Source organism: Daphnia pulicaria, chromosome 7, assembly GCF_021234035.1.
Source record: "Daphnia pulicaria isolate SC F1-1A chromosome 7, SC_F0-13Bv2, whole genome shotgun sequence".
In the NCBI taxonomy this organism is placed as follows: Eukaryota; Metazoa; Arthropoda; class Branchiopoda; order Diplostraca; family Daphniidae; genus Daphnia; species Daphnia pulicaria.
The window spans coordinates 5,467,340-5,484,639 of NC_060919.1; the positions used below are offsets into that span (position 1 = coordinate 5,467,340).

At 44.3% G+C, this 17,300-nt stretch overlaps 1 protein-coding gene and 1 long non-coding RNA gene across 8 annotated transcripts in view; both read right to left on the reverse strand.

The window, feature by feature from the left end:
* Nucleotides 1-794: 794 nt before the first annotated feature.
* LOC124350350 lies at nt 795-2,482 on the reverse strand. Of its 2 annotated transcripts, XR_006920823.1 has the most exons (6): nt 2,366-2,482; nt 2,163-2,306; nt 1,752-2,101; nt 1,520-1,673; nt 1,164-1,459; nt 795-978 (listed from the first exon to the last, which is right to left on the reverse strand). It is a non-coding gene; the product is annotated as an uncharacterized LOC124350350 (long non-coding RNA). The 2 variants fall into 2 exon arrangements; XR_006920822.1 differs by having other exon boundaries at nt 2,163-2,481.
* A 719-nt stretch (nt 2,483-3,201) lies between these two features.
* The window catches only part of LOC124349371 (ras GTPase-activating protein raskol-like), a 50,533-nt gene continuing 36,434 nt past the window's right edge, over nt 3,202-17,300 (reverse strand). For all 6 annotated transcript variants that reach the window (XM_046799911.1, XM_046799908.1, XM_046799907.1 and 3 more), the window contains 11 exons: nt 12,131-12,282; nt 11,179-11,276; nt 8,355-8,603; nt 8,167-8,268; nt 7,819-8,000; nt 7,579-7,748; nt 7,337-7,499; nt 6,965-7,229; nt 6,751-6,899; nt 4,729-6,665; nt 3,202-4,660 (listed from right to left, as the gene is read on the reverse strand). In XM_046799911.1, the coding sequence (XP_046655867.1) occupies nt 4,097-4,660; nt 4,729-6,665; nt 6,751-6,899; nt 6,965-7,229; nt 7,337-7,499; nt 7,579-7,748; nt 7,819-8,000; nt 8,167-8,268; nt 8,355-8,603; nt 11,179-11,276; nt 12,131-12,282 (4,031 nt within the window). In that variant the 3' untranslated portion in view covers nt 3,202-4,096. The remainder of the gene's footprint in view (nt 4,661-4,728; nt 6,666-6,750; nt 6,900-6,964; nt 7,230-7,336; nt 7,500-7,578; nt 7,749-7,818; nt 8,001-8,166; nt 8,269-8,354; nt 8,604-11,178; nt 11,277-12,130; nt 12,283-17,300) is intronic.

Sequence of the window (17,300 nt, forward strand, 5' to 3'; positions counted from 1 at the left end):
CACATCCATATACCTACCTGTGTAACCACATCTATTCCTTAAACCCCATAACCTCCACCAACATTTCTCAAACCCCCATTTCCCCACAAATGTCAATTTTCTATAATATGTAAATGTTATTATTGAATAAATAAACCATCTATATAATCTACATCTAGTTAACCTCGTTGTTATTGTGGAACACTTACAAAATTAATAATTCATTAAACAGAGCGTCCGGTACGAGACAATTTTTTTTGTGCGAGGCTTTTTAGAAAGGAATCCGCCAACCAATTTGACAAAAAGTGATAGTTTGTTTTCACGGAAATTGCGTCAGACGGTAAAAAAATTTCTAGTTCAAAAATCTCATGTAGAAATTAGCATCTAGTCTACTGGTGCAAATTGCGATTCTTCAAGCTTGATTAATTTAGGTGATGTGTCAAAAGCTATTGTTGGTAGCTAAAAAATTGAACTAATTCGCTTTTTCAGAATATTTTGAAGAGAGATCACAAGAAAATCCAAAAACAACAAAGTGATCTAAATCCAACCGTCTGACGCAATTTCCGTGAAAACAAACTATCACTTTTTGTCAAATTGGGTGGCGGATTCCTTTCTAAAACTCGCACATGCAGTGTCGGCGTAGATCCAGGGAGATTACCTGGAAATGGAAGAGGAGAGAAGAGTGCGAGGCAAGTTTTCTGGGGAGCGATTAGTCATACTAGGCTTCCGGATTAGACTCATGACCCTCAGATCATGCGCCTTCCAAGTCCCCGTTCGACCAGAGCCCTCCCCTCCTCCTGGTTTCACAGCGGGTGAGTGACCACCGGCGGGCGTTGGTTAGTGGTTATATAGGGAAACGGGGCCACAGAAAAGAAGGGAGCCCAGAAATGCACTTTTAATTTAATCTAACTACACAATTTATCAGTCTTGGATTACATCATTCTCTCGTCGGTTTTCAGTTTCACCAATGAAGTCCATGATCAGTAGCGAAGGATTACCCTGTAAGCAGAATGAACATTTAATTGGATGACAACAATTTTCAATAAGATTGTAGCGACAAAAAGCATACCTCAAATCAAGAGGGACTGTGTAGGGAGCTAAATAGGGAGATTCAAGGGTAGCAGCCATTGGGTTAGAAAACAAGGGAGTAAGGGACCTCGTTGACTTTCTTGAACGAACATTACTTTTCATATTTAGGAACCTGAAGGTTAGAAACTGTAAATGAAAAAAAAAAAAAAAACATAAGTAAAAGAATAATTAAACAGTTTTAAGTATATACTCGCGCAATATTTTTCTCGCTAAAATCATCTCGTCCAAGGAAACGCCATCACACATCGCGAACAGCCAAAAATCTAAAGGGTAAAACTCCGTGCTGTGTTGAGAGCAGGGTAGTAGAAGCCGGTTAGGTAGTCGAATGATGATGGCCGCCTAAATTATGTTCATGTTGTAGGCCGCATCTTCTCGGTCATTACCTAAATGGCTAAATCAAGAAAGAAAATGTAAACAAAGTTTAAATTCAGTGACATGACAATGAAGTTACACAGGTAACACCAATCAGCTTTCCTAAGCAATCCAGAAGATGGAATGAGTCAAGTTCGATGACAACAAAGCGAATGATCCGCGTTGAACGTGTGGTCATTGCCTTATTTCGGAGGGATAACCAGATGCCCCACATTTGGTCTTATAGGCAACATCTAAATAATAAACCAAACAATCGTTAAAATTGCTATTAGTATGACAACTTCTCTAAATTCAATGTAAACACAACTTACAATGATGATAGCATGATCACAATATTTAACCTCTTTTTTTGTTGTTGACAAATATGGAGATTCAAGGGTAGCAGCCAATAACGGGTTAGCAAACAAGGAATCTTCTTATCTTGGAAGGACATAACTTCTCATATGGTCAGTCGTGCCAATTTAGAAACCTGTAAATAAAACAAAAATTCATATTAGACTGCAATTAATAAAGTTCAGTAACATGACAAGTGAACTTTTATACACATGAAACCACGAATCAGTTATCCAAGATTCTCTATAAGATGGAATGAGAGATTGTTCCATGCTGGGGTCGGTGATCTAGCAAGTTCAATAGAAACAGCTGATAATTAAGATTAATCCTAATAAAACATGAGAAGAATATATGTTTTAGCATGAAATAAAGCTAGTGATGGTTTTTACCCGTATCATTTCGATGACACATTCAGTAGAATACAATGAGTTTGAACAAAATAGTTGACGGTAGGTTGCATGACTTTCACGTTTACTAGACTGTGAGTTGATGAAAAACATTAAGGTTATCCAACATGGTTATCCAAAATATAGCTACACGGAATAGAACACATCACCGACAAGTTATTACAGACGAAATCACTCGAGTTTACCTATGAATCATTGGTAATTTTCGAAGCTAGCTTAACGTTGATTATTGACTCATCAGATGAAATGATTTACCTATGTTACAACTTCTCACGTTCTGAATAAGTATTAAGTCGTCTCACGCTCACGGTCTCTCTCAGAACTTTGATGACCCCCCCCCCCCTCCTACATCCCTACAAACACACTAAGGCTGAATAGTTCAATCCCGAAACACACTGAAATATTTAGCCACCTAGTGACGTCTGCATGCAATTGCAAATAGCCAATCAGCCAGGGGTAGGGTATGGAGAGGTTAGTAATGATGATTCTCTCCATGCCCATGAATCAGGTCAATCAGCCAAAGCGGCAAAAAAGTCCGACTGTGAACTTTGAATATAAGATGTTCAGCTTAAAACGACTAAATTTTGATAAACAAAATGTATTAGAATCTTGAATCAAGAAAAGCCGTACCAGATCAGAGATCGACCTGGCAAGTCAATATAATGTCTATGATCAAACAAATCATGCCACTTGAGCACACCATCTTACCTTTATTGATTCTTTATCCTTTTTGTCGATTTTTAATGGAGTAGGAAGAATCACAAACCAGGAGACAGGATAAAAGATAAGATAGCAATAGATACCCCTAGCCCCCAAATTTTTTCGTTATTTTGAACGCAGTATTTATTTAGATTTCAATATCGTAGTCATAAGATTATACAACACAGGGATTTTATCCATCAAACGATTAAATGCTACAGTATATACCGAGTGTGAAAGAAACTATGATATCCGGATTGCGAGATACAAACACAAAACTGGAAGTATAGACGGGGAAAATGATTTGGGAGGGCAAAACAAATTCTTTCTTCGTAATTCTTATTATATATATCTCGTAACATTTGTACAAAATACTGTCACACACATACAGTGAATGTAAAGATTCTGGCTGGACCAGGCCATATGTTGAAAATTGTGTTCTTTTTTATCTTGATTTAAATGTTTTTATTGGATCGAAGGGGAAAATGTTCTGTATATATAACTGATTGGGTTCGATTTTGTTTTCTTTCTGGATAAACACAAATTGAGAAAAGAAGAAAAATATTGTGGGTGCGCAAAAACACAAGATGGTGAAAGTGACGAAAGAAGAATCATAAACTGTCGATACTGTGAATTTTTGATACATGGCGAGTGATCAAGGAGTTGCATTGGGAGAGATTATAAAGAGATTGTGGCCATACATACATACACACAAAATCATCAGACTGGCTCTACTGCGTGTGTACAAGGGGGGGATATAGACGAAAACGTGTTTTGTGAATGAGAGAAGGAAAAACAAAAGGATCGAGATAGAAAATAATGTTTGAACTAGGGCATTCACCGTCTTTGGTAAACTGAAACGATCGCGTTCCATATGCAACAAACGTGATGGGGGTTATTAGAGCCACGGTCCATCTCAACACGCGATTACGTCTTATACACTCTGCCACACCACCTTTCCAGTCTCAGAATTTTTAGATGGAACTTTCAAGTTCGTTCAGACTGGAGTCGGGGGGGTTACCAAAAAAAAGAACGTCAATCAAAAACGAGACAACGGTACAGTACACACAGAAAAAAAACAAAATAAAAAATTGACATTAATATTCACGACCTGATGAATAATATAGGGTATTCTGCTCTTGTTTGCTTTTTCACATCTATATAAATAGTTGTTAATACCATTAAAGGACAAAAACAAGTGCTGTTATGGTTCTTGATCAACAAGAACTGCTCTGGACTTCACCCAAGTCGGCCAGAATCCGCCTGGCCAAAGAAAGTGAGCCCGATCCGCCATAGTCCGGTTCTGGCAAGGAATTGCGGGCAAAAGACATGAGGTTTCGCTCAACTTCGTCGTGCTCGGCCGGCTCGACCGCCTGGTAATTGCGCAGCTGGGCCAGGGCCGACAGCAGACGATTGTTGGCGGCATCCAGCGCCTGGATCGTCTGCACTTGGGCCTCAATCACTTTCTGCTTGTCTGCCATTTTGCGCTTCTCGCGATGCAGTTCCTCCTCGAGCGAAACGAGGCGCGTAATCATCGACTTGAGCTGGCCGTTGTCCTTGACCTCGTCCAGCGGCTGCGGCTCCATGATCGGCGACGGCGTGTACCTCGACGAAGACAAGCTGGAACGCGATTCGTTATCGCGTCGCTTCTCCTCCAGCTCACGCTCCTTGACGGCCAGGGCCGCCTGCATGGCTCCCTGCAAGTACAACTGCTCGGCCCGGCTCAGACGAGACTGGAGAGATTCCATCGCGTTCCGTAAATCCATTATCTCTTTCTCGTACTGGGGAAAAAACCGAACAAAATCCAATCAAATTTCAATTTAAATCAAAGAAATTCAATCAAAATTACCTCGTCCAGCGATTTGGGATTGGAGAAACGGTCCAGGGCCATCCTGGAACCTCTCTTGACGTTGCGGTCGCGGAATCTGGTGGACGGCAACTGGTCGTAATCGCTGTCGGATGACGACGAGTCGTAAATGCGGCTCCTAGAATTGTTCTGCATGCTCGTCACGCTCGACTTTCGGCCTTTGCGGCGCATGGCCACGTACTGGCAATCGGCCGCGACGTTGTTGCTCTCGACCGGCGACACCTGAGCGGGCACGGGCGATGGGTAAATGCAGCGCGGGTTGGTCCGCGGGGCCGTCGATATGAACAAGCGCCGCTCGTGCGGAGGCGTCGTCAAACACGAAGTCGAATCCGACGATGAACTGGAAATGCGCGTCCTGGACATTGTCCCGCTGCTCAGACTGTTGTTGTTGGGACTGCTGCCACCGCATCCGCCGCCGTTGGAAATGAGAGTGACCCGCGGGGCGCTTATGACCTGGACATCCTCGCAGCTGAGCGTCCGGTTCAAAACATTATCGTATCCGTAAGAGGATGCGTAGCCTCGAGGTAGTGGAGTGGTCGGCTTGTTCCTCAAATTGTAGACGGGATTGGTGAAGGCGATGGCGGCCGAGTGCTCGTTGCCGTTGTTGAGGTTGTTGCTGTTGTTGTTGGGAGTCGAAGAATTGGTGGCGTTGCTCTTGCGGAAACTGCCACTCGACGACGATCGGTGTCCGTTGATGTTGCCGGAAGCTGGCGGATCCTGCCCCCCGTTGCTGATGGTAGGATCAACCGGACTGGAACTCTGACTGTAGGCGAAGCTCTGATAACCAGAGCTGGCCACAGTCGAGAGCTGCGAGATGGACACTTGACTGCCCTGAGTGTTGTTGTCCCCCTCGCCGCCGGAATGGGCGTCCGGACTCTCGTCAACGTACTGAAGCGACTCGATAAATTCGTCCAGGTTGGCGTTGGCCGCCGCCGCCTGCTTGCTGCTGGCCGAGCCTAACCCCAGGACCCGTTCGTACTTGGCCGACCCATTTTTGACATTGAACGTGCTGCCGCCATTGTTACCACCGCCGGCGTAGTGATTGTTGCTGCCGGCCTGTCGCTGCGGCGTGCCACCACTGGAAGCCCCACCACCGCCAGACTGGTCGGCCGATTGGTTGAGTGCACTGAACATGACGTAATCATCGCTCGTCGTCAAATCAATGGCAGTGCGACGGCCGGGCGCCGACAGATTGCCGTTGAGGCCCGGCGAGGTGACGGGTGGCGTCATCAGATGAGCGTTGCGCGGCAGAGTGGAAGCCTTGGGCGACGTGCTCCCCTCAGCGCCAGAGTGTTGCTGCTGCTGCTGCAGGTGGAGCCCGTTGCAATTGCTATTATTAGCATTGGCGTTGTTGCTGCCATTATTCCCGTTGCCGGACACCGTCACCGACGTCACAGTCGGGTCGTTGAAACGGAAAACATTGCGCTGGAGGCTCTGAAATCCGGGCCGTTCCACTTCAACCATCTTGTTACAATTTCTCTGCTGCTGCTGCTGCTGGCCGTTGACTGTCACCACGCCGGCCGAAACGACGGGCAGACTCGTCTGGCGTGAATAAGGCGGCAGACTGGTGACGGGTTGCGACAAATGGGCCGAAATGCCGTCGAGAATGCGCTGGAGCCTGTCCATGCGCTGGCTGAGCGGCGCCACTTTGGAGAGACTCTCCGAGAAGAGCGTGTGCAAGATGCTGAGATTCTTGCAGACGTCGATGTAGTCGTCAAACTTGGAGTAGCACTGATCCTTGGACAAGGGACTCGAGATCTCCTTCAGGTACTGCTTCATCGTCGACGCTTCCTTCTCCAGGAAATCGTTCATAAACTCCATGAAATTCTCCTTGCCCTGGAACCGCGTGAAATTGGCCAACGTCTGCAGCGTCTTGGCAATCAGCGTCAGATTGCGGGCCGCTTTATCACTCGGGTATTCTGGAAAAACCCAAAACAAAATATGTAAACGTTGTGAAACCCTCTTCTTCTCTCATTAAAAATGAATGAATAGGTTAGGTTATACCTGGCGTGATGCCAAACAAGCTGGGCGAGAGGATAGCCGGACAAAGGAAACGCAGAAAGATGGAAGCGGATATGAGGTGATCGGCCACTTCTTCACGACCGAATCCAGCCAAGCGTTGGCGATACGTGTAGAAACATTCTTGCAATTCCCTGGAAGAAATAAAAAAATGAATAAAAACCTGGACGCCCACGTGAAACTGACGCTGAAAACTTACGCAGGGAAGTAAGGAGTGGATTTGAGGATGCAATGCCAGGCCGACTCGACAACGGCACGCAAATGAGCCTGCTGTTTGGCCAGCATGGCCGGCGAGGTGACCTTGAGAGGATCGACTTCGCAGTCTCGATCGGCGGCGTGGTCGACGATTCCGCCAATGACTTCCGCCAGCGTGTCCTGCAAGTAATTCTCGCCCACCAGTTTCATGTAGGCTTCCATGGCCTTGGTGGCCAGCGAGTTGCCGCGGAAAGTCAAATGCTCATCGTCTGCAAAAACAAACAAACAAACAAACCAGGAAGGAAGGTTAACAACACAAGTGATGACACAAACGCTAATGATGATGAATGATGGATGACTCTTGTTGGATCCTTACCAATTCGATCCACGTCAGCCATGACGATATCGGCCAGAAACTTTTGCGCGTAGCCTTCGCGTTGCATGACGGCCACCAGAGCCGTGGCGATGTCCTCCTTGGCCTTGACTCCGATCGCCGGTTCCAGCAGGTCGCACACGGTCATGTAATCCGTCTTCAAATACTGTTTTGGCCAGCCAAGACATTCAAAAAATAAAATTGCTGGAAATCAATCAATCAATCAGAAATATCAAAAAACGAACCTCGAGGAATTCTTCGTAAACTTCCAGCGGAAGGATATCCACCGTCTGGTATTTGCACTTGATCCGCAACGAGGGAGGATCTTTGGACGAGCCCTTCTCAGACACGACCGGATACCATTTCTCAATGAGGAATCGTGACGTGATGGTGTTGACGGGGATCGTGACGGTGCCTGCCGGCCAAACAAATTTTCGGTTAACTTTTTCTCGTGTAAAATTGAATAAAACACACGTGAAACTTACCAACAAAGGTTTTGTCCTTTTTCTTCTTACGGTCGGCTTCCCTGTAGAGATTGATGTTGATGTTGTGGACGACGGGCAGGTCGTCAAACTCGAAATGCTGGCCCCAAAAGCACAAATCGTTTTTCTGTTTGCCGGCGGTCCTGGCGTGCAAGTTCTTGTCCAGACACAGTTCGCAAAAGTACCTAAAATATTCATTTGAGAGAAAAACAAATTTAGGTTAGGATTCCCGACGTACGTCAGTTATAGTGATGAATGGCATTAGAAATGTTCACATTTCACTTGACCGAAAATAGAAACACAAACAAAAAAAAAATCGATTAAAATTGTTTTTACTATCCCGAATCGTACCATTTCTTGTTGGCAACACCCTTGGCCTCGAGAATCCAGATCTTGAGTGAATTGTCAGTCCGGCGAACATGTTCCTGGACAGGTTGGATCGTCTTCTTCAAACTATCGAGAACCAAACAACAAAAATGGTTAGAGTGAAAACAACAACCAGCGAGTTAAAAGAGAAAAATGTAACATGTGTCTAGTACCAATTGCGCCATCGATCACGTTCCTCGGCGTTGGAACAGGCAATGTAGACGTTGCCGGAAGGCCTTGTAATCTGCAGGCAGTGGTCCTCGCCTAAAACCGACTGGTGGAGCTGTTTGACGCCGATATCGCCAGACTCTGACGATGACAGATCCACCGTCTGCACCGCGTTCTGAGGCGACGATCCACCGCCGGGCCCGCACAGCAACGATTCGTGAGAGCGTGACGTCCTCAGTCTTGACAAACCCACTCTGTTTTAGCAAACACAAAAAGACAACAAAAAACAAAACAAATTAGAGTACCACAACAACAACAACAGACGTTTTCTAATGTCAATAATGCGTCATTCCCCCATGTCGTTCATTAGCGAACAAAGTTATCCGTTGCGCCCAGTGTCACAACACCAGCCAGACAGACGGGGAGGAGGCAATTAAACTAATGTGCCAACTAGAATGGCCAATTTCGTTCATGGACTCTGGCATTCCATTTCATCATGGAGATCCATTAGCCGGAGTTGGCCGGCGCAAACTAATGGCAACTCAATATCCGACTGGGCAAAGTTTCCCCCCCCAGTCTGTCTGTATAAAGCCCCCCCCCCCCCCCCCTTGAACAGAGAATTAAGGGGCGGAAATAGTCAGGTGCGTAACGGGATCTATGTATAGCTTCTCTCCTGATTGTATTTCGAGAGTCGACTGGAACTAACCTCGCCTACTGCACTCTGCATTACGCTGTATTAAATGAGATCGGCTTTTTCTATTTTATTTTAGGGAATCGTTCAATGTCAAAATCACGTGTCGCTGGTCGTTTGTGTCGCGCTGGAACATTTTTCTAGGATGGAAGAAATGATTGGCTGGGCGGAAGGGACGGAAGGAATCGCGCAATCTCACTCACTCTTCTCTTGGGTGTGATTGAATCAACTGAAACAACTCCCGGGGGAAACATTCCACCATCTAGAGCATCACACAACAACAAACTGATGACGTTTCCCATCTTCTTCTTCTTCTTCGGGAATTGTTTTCGGCGTTAATCTGAAATGGCCGGGGCGAGAAAACTTTTTGTTTCTTGGCATCAAACGCTTTGTGATTGGCACACACAAGAGTTTGAGTTGTTGTTGGGTGGGAGGGAAAGAGAAAGACATGGAGTCATCATCCCACTTTTTATCTTTCATTTCTATAAATAAGAAAAATAAGAAAAAAGGCTGCGATGTTTGTTCCATGATGGATCGACCGGTCAAGACAAAGACAAAAGGATGTGTTGTATCTAGACACATTTCCTGGACTATAAACTATACTACCTTCTCTGTTGGACGCACGGCCAGCGGAATAGAGGCTCCGACATTCGTAGCCGCGAGCGTAGGCGTCGGTAGAGTCGACCCAGTGCCGTCATTTTTTTCACGCAACACCCCTAGTTATATATTTTTCTGTTGATCGCAACTCGTCCCTGGGATCCTAATGGCCACTTGGCGTCCCTTTTTATACACACACCACACACACACACAGTGGCCCAACAACAGCAGGTGTTGCGACGACTAAATGCGGCACCTGACAAATTTCCCACAAGATGCGTCACGCGCCAGTGACAAACACTCACGTTGGGAATATTCCCGACACAGTCGCACTTGCTCGCAATCACCGCACGCGAGTCATCATCTCTTTTCAATAGTACGGAAATTCCCATACAAATAAGAAAAAAAAATACAGTTTCCAAAAACTAGTCCATTTTTTGGGATGACATCACCTGAATTAGCAGCCTGCGACTAACACACACAAACGGTACAGTGACGTAATAAAAGCTATGGATGTGGATGGTGGGGGAGAGCCAATTTACACGAAAACACTCCGCTCAGTCTGAGTGACCGACATCGACTGAAAAGGTTTGCCACCGGGCGGGACCCGCCCCCCTCTCTCCCGTACCCATTGAGACTAAAAATGAGATCTAGCTTTAGAAACATGCATATGCCTTATTCTGTGTTGCTCTATATCGTATCGCATTTGAAAAATCTTGGAAAATGATTCGCTATCGTTATTTTCTTTGTGCCTTTTTTTTCCTATTCCAATCTATTCCCCCCCAACCCAAAAGCCCAGTCTGGTTCCCAACTCTTCAAAAGAGTTTTGTTTTCTTTTAATTAGCCAGCAGACGTCAAACCCGCAGAAGAAGAAGAAGAAAGTTCCTTTCGTCTCGAAATTAACGCTAGATAGGCTAATTGATAAAAAAGAAGAGCTAGGGGAGAGATGCGCCAAGAATCGATCTGTGCAGCTACTGCGCATGCAGCTGTTGGGCAATTTCTTACAGATAAAGATATCATAGACAACGTTCAATTGCGGAAACCCCGGTGGTTGGTGGGCTCCGAATGCAAATCCAGTCGCCGTGAACGATAAAAAAGTTCGTCTTATCTCCACCAACTGGGCGACACTTATATACGTGTGTGTGTGGTTGTGGCTGGCTGGTTGGCTGGATGGCGAAAAAGTTTATTGATTCACTGAGTGAAATAGATAAACGGACAGCACAAACACATCAAGAAAAAAAATAACGGGAACCGAGCGCCGGCGAATGTTGACGGATGCACAACTTTTGCGGGTTCGACCCGCCACTCCACATCATCGATCTCGATCGTTTTCACCGGAAGAGGAATTCCAAACGCAACTTCCTTCCTCTTCCGTTTTTTAATCAATCACGAAATTCCCCGCAGTTGTGTTGATTTTACCCCTCAACTCGTTTTTTTTTTTCTAAATAAACCGAGAGTCGTACACCGTTGCAAAACTCTCGGTTGTTGTTGTCCCGCTGGATTTGATTGTTTAAATATAATGAAAAAAGGAGTTGACTTACGGATTGACGTCGAGAACGGCCCGTTTTCGTTCCAGCTTGGTGACGCTCTTGGTCCGTTTCAGCGGATTGGACTTGAACGATCGTTTGGAAAAGAAATTCTAAGTAGAAAAACACAAAACAACAAAACGTCAGACACAACATCAACAGCTGATCAAATAACATTTTTGGGCAAAAAGTAAATTTAGAAACCATGGATTTCAAGTTCTCCAGCGAATCGGAGATGATGAGCGGCAAGAAAGCGGTACTAACCGCCCGTCTCATCGGCTCCTCCATGGTGGCCTGAAGCCAACAACATTTCTTCGTCATCTTCTTCTAGATGCCCACCACCACACCTACACCTACGCTATACAGATGCAATTCCAATCGTGACACTCTTAGTAAAATGAACGCGGCGCTACTACACTTGAAATTGTTGTGTCGTCGTGAGATATTATATCACAACGTATCGAGATAAAACAAAACTCAAAATCTTTTAGACAAACAAACTACACACTCTTGTTAAAATCCCGGTGGCTAAGGCACGACTAACCGAAATCTACAGGCCAACCGAGCGTCAAACCCCCCGTCCCCACAGAACAACAGAATAGAAATCTCTTGCGCAAAACGGGATATGGTCGATGACGTTCTTTTCTGGCGCGTGTGGGATGCGATCGGAAAGAAGGAAATGGCACGCTTAAAAAAAAATTCACCGGGAAAACCTGTTTCTTTCTTCTTCTTTTTATAACTATTTACGTACATACCCGTACGTGCGTAAATGTCCCGTGCAATAACTCCGACAAATTTTTCCCAGCGGGAGAGAACCCATTTTTTTTTATTGCCCAAACAATTTCAGTTTGGCCTAAACGTGTGGTGCGTTTGTTTTAAATAATGAACGAGAGCTACTGAGGAGGAAGAGGTCGATTATCGGGATAAATATTTTTTAAGGACACACACAAAAAAATTAAATACGTACAGCGAAACGCGATGGGGTCGACGAAGAATCCATGCTGTTTCGTGGGGCGAATCCGTTGTTGGTCACGTTGTTGGCCGGGTTGGCCGCAGGCAAGACGGGCGTCACTGGAGCGCTCCCGCGACGTTCCCCGCAAGCCTTCTCGTACGATGTATCTGTGAAAAGAAAAATCGTAAATATTATTATAATAATGGTCGTAAAAACAGATTTTTAGAGAAAAAGGGGTCCCCCTATTCAAACGAACGTTAACAGCCGCCAATAATCAAATTGACGGCCAATATAAATCCTTATCCCCACCTGAAAAAACAAACCACACCACCAACAGTCAAATTTCTTATCAAGTTTGATCCTGGCAAACTGTTTTCTCTCTTATCGGTCACACGCGTACAAAATTGTACGATATCCGCAGCTGCAAAAAATGTGTGCGGCCAGTCGTGTGGAAAGAGGCGCAAACACAATGGACCCCTGATATCGTCAAGGGGAGATCCGATAAGAATAGAACCGATGGAATTTTACTTCCCCAAAATCGGCCTCGCCGTTTTCCTCTATTATTTAAAGACTTTAACACACAACTTTTCGCCATTGTGCAGTGCCAAAAACACGAAAAAGTTTCGTGTTGTTGAATTTTTCAACGAAAAAGGGCGGCAGCTTAATTATAACTCATCATCAAACGCATCGGAATGAGACAGGTAAAGATATAAAACATAATGACCGGGTCATTATTGAATCAAAAAATGTTATAGACAATAGAAAAACAAGAAAATTGGTGTGGTGTGGTGGGATCATCGCCAGTTGATTTCATTCGCATAGTCATCATCCAAAGTTAATGAAGGCAAAAGAATAATAATAATAAGAAGAAGAACCGCTCGGGTTCAATCTTTTCGGGAAACCCTTTTTCTCTCTCTACCCGCTACTCGGCGCGTTTATTTTTCTGGGTAATACTAAAAAAAAAAGTAAAGAAGAAAAGAACCAAAGATAGTTAAACAAAAAGATGAAGAAGAGGAGGGATATAACGACGCAGCTCCGGGGTCGACAGACTCTCCCGAAGACATAGCCTCTAAGTAATTTATCGCAAAGAAGCTGGGGATAGAAAAAGAAGAAGGAGGCCCACAACAACACAACCCAACGGTTGTTGTTGTTGTCGAGAGCATCTTTTTTTTTTCTCTCGTTTTAATAGCCATTTTTCTTGAGCTCCATCATTCTGTTCTCCAAGCCCAGCTGCTGGATGCATATAAATGTGTGTGTATGCATAAATCTACCACGTTTTTCTTTTTGTCTTGTTTCGAAAGATGGAAAGAAGAAAAAAAAAGACAACCAAACATATATTTTTGTTTCGGTTAGATTCCAAAAGAGTTTGGGAGAAAGTAGGTTGAGCTATCTACTTGTATATATAGTACTAGGGGATACTTTGCGGGATAATCTGTTGTGGATGGAATTTTGAAATAATACCGGGAATGAAAGTGGATCAAATTTGAATCAAACAGGGAAGAACATACTCGTAAAATATATGAAAAGACCTAGCTATAAACTAACCACAGCGGGAGGCTGGAACCACCAAACAACCAACCAACAAAAAAATGATGGACCTATTGTTATAAGAGTCTAAATATAAACGAGTCATCCCCCTCCCTAATCGTATAAAAATATCTTTATAAAATCTTGTTAAAGAAAAAAAAAAGAATAAAACACGAAGAAATTGTTATCGGACACGATAGTCATACGGGGGAGAAGAAAAAAAAAAAAAACAACATCGACGACCATCTACAGTTACACGGGACCCTACGGGGTCTCCAGTCTCTCTCTCTCTCTAACCGTCGCGCATTCCCGAAACAAATCGGACCCGATTTGTGTGTGACTCTTTTTTTGGGATAATAAAAAGAAAAACCGTTTGGTTATAAGGATTTGAATGTGGGGGCTGTCCATCCTTGTCCTTCAATCAGAAACTGTTGTAGCGAATCAAAAAAATGGTCGATTGAAACAAAACCAGTTTTTCCTACCAGTATGTTAGGTGGCAGTTGAAGAATTGAAAGTGCCATTCAAAAAATAAAATTCGAAGGTTAAATCAGAGAAAAATTCCACGTTCGCCACTTACTGCGCAGTGTCCAGTGGGATCGCATGGTGTCCAGTCACGAAACAACAACATCACCAAAAACACCAATTCCATTCGAATGGAAAGAGAGTGTGGGGGAGATAATTTTCGCGGTAGACGGTGAGATATGATGGATGAGTTTTCACGTTTCGGCGGGATTCGTTTGAGCGCATCAAACACCAAAATAAAAACGACAACCGGAGCGCGGACGGATCAAAAAGTAGCGACTGTTACGGGCCTAACATCGATGCCAACTGTTTCTGCCTGATATCGAAAGGAGCGCCCAGGCACCCACACAACAACAGCCCACAATGTTACATGGGTTGGGCTGACTCACCTGCAGGCGATTTCTTGGGCTTCTTTCTTTTCCTTCTCACATGACTAGAGTCGATTCACGTCTACTATACCAATGGGTCTCTCTCTTTCTTTCTTTATATTCTTGTGTCTTGTGCAATAATAATGGATAAATGCTACAACAACAACAACAACTCTAGTCGTGCCTCAGTAACGCCCGCTTGGGGGCCGACGCCCGGCTTAGAAAAAAACAATGAGAAGTTCGTGTGTGTCACCACCTGGGGATGTTGTTGTTGTAGTTGTTGCGGCGGTACATTTTAATAATATTGCGCGGATCCTACAACAACAACATCCTGAATGGTTCAACATCCTTATTTACCAAGTCAATACCGTAGAACGGGAATTGAAAAAAAAGAACCGATGGAAAATCACGCCGGAATAAAATGGAGGGGGATTCGGATGATTACATTTCAAAAGAGAAAAAATAAAACATTCCACTGAGGTTAACCAGATAGGGAAGAAAAGTAGAGCCTTTAAACATAATGGAAAGAGACTCCTCTTTTATTTTATTTTTCGGTCGGAAATCTGTTGAGCCGAGTCGAGGAAAAAAGAATTAAAACCACGAAATCATCTTCCCCCCACAGGGCCGTAACGTTACGGTTATTTGGGCTACTATTGGCTAGTCTAGTTGAATGCAATGACCGTAAAGTCTACGTTAAAAATCAGGGCCACACCATTTTTATGTCACTGTCCTCTCTACGATTTGGTTTCTTATTTTCCTACATTTTACGAAGGGGTCAATTCTTTTTTCATGCCCACACTTGGCTCATTATAGAAAAAGGGGGGAGAGATGCAGGTAGAAGATGTTGGGGTTGGTTTTTAAGTGTTATCCAAACCAGAAACAGCTGACAGGTGGGTGAACAAGAGAGAGAGAGGGTGAAAGAGATTAGTTTTCCCTATTGAAAATAAATAAAAGATAACACAAACAGAGAAAAAGAAAAAGTAGTTTGGCTCTCCCCTCCTATTTTTCAATTCAAAAATAAAAATTTGTATGTGGGGAGAGAAACTGATTAGCAGCACCCACCTCAACACACACACACACCCCGTCAAATCCAATCAAGTTAAGTTTAAAAGAAAAACCAGTTTGACGGTGTCGTCTGCTAGTACCTGACTCGCATCCGGATGTTTCCGACTCAGATTCCGGTTCCATCTGACGGTGTCTGGAAACGAAAAGTGGCCGTCCAGAAGAATGTTTGGGCAATTGAACATAAAACGTCGACGACGACGAATTGCTCCGTTGCAATTTCGTGCTACCGGCACGACTTAAACCACCACCAGCACTCGCAGCACAACTACCAACACCACCAGCGCCATTACAAGATTCCGGTAGAAAACTGGGAGCACGTCTCAACATTCCAGCCGCATTAGCACGAACGTTTCTCATGCGCGACAAACGCGATTTGGCGTATTGACTGCCACCAACAGCCTCCGCCATCTTTAATTTTGTTGTCAAACTCACTGGGATAAGGTATCCATGGAAACGACGAATCAACAAAACTTTGGTCTTCTCGAATAGTCAAACGAAAAACAAGAGACGAACAAGACGACACCTGACCACTGGTAGAACATGACACAGACTGATGGCCGCCGTCGACTGCACAGTCCAACAACTCGACAACTTCTGTCTTCTGCTGCTGCAGTGCACACCCCAGTGGTCAGAAAAATTGGTGTGTGTGTGGTATAGTTTTCTTTCCTCCCTCTGGAGGATATATTTTCTTTCTGAGAAAAACCTCAGAAAAACTGTTGTTGTACTAAATCAACACGACCCCCTTTTTCAACAACAACAATCGCGTAAAGTTGTTGTGAGCAGTTGTTACCCAGGAAAAATATAGTTGGGGATGAATAGAAAAGGAGGTCTGCCTTCATGGACGATCTCTTGCCTACTACGTTAGAAAATGATTATCAAGATATGGGAAAAAAGTTTATTTTTCCTAGTTAACCTACGCACACACACACGCCCCTTCAACAAAACCCCCCAAAATCTTTTTGGCTGTGGATATGTTTGTTGAAGGAGTGGAACCGGTCGACACTCCACTATATTCCCCTCTTCTTTTTCTTTTGAAAATGAAAAGCTTTTAACCATCATCTCCCCACGTTTTTTTACTTTTCTTTTGAAAATACACACGACAAGCAAGGACGGGCAATGGCGGCGTCTCTATACACACTTAGTGTGTGTGTGTGTGTGTGTTGTGCCTGTAGGCTATTTTCGGGTCAACCGGTTTTTCCCGCTCAAAAATGCGACTGGAGACACACACAAACTGGACACTTGAGATTGGTTGATAAGAAGAAAGATATGAAGTAGTTGGTTCGATAGCCGCTAGATGGCGTTGACGGCCAGACGAAATTACCGTTAATCGAACTGCCCTTTTCACCTTTTTCCTTCTGGTTTCACTCCGTTTGACCAGTAACAACGACACACACACAACCAAACAGCGTAACTAATTTTTTTTTGACTAACTAACTAGGAAATCGCGTAGATTGAGGTCATTCCCGCCAAATAAGGTTCTTTTTTTTTTAAATCAAAATCTTCCTCATAGAAAAAAAGGAAGTTTTTTTACCTGTGAACGATTGAAACGTCATAGACACGGTAGATAAAGAAAGCCACACACACACACACATAAAGGAAAAAAAGAAAAAGAAGAAGTTCATCATTATAAAGCGTGAAACATGAGCCGCACGCATATACGGATATGCGTATAGACGAGCCCAAGGACTCGTTTGCGGTTGTCA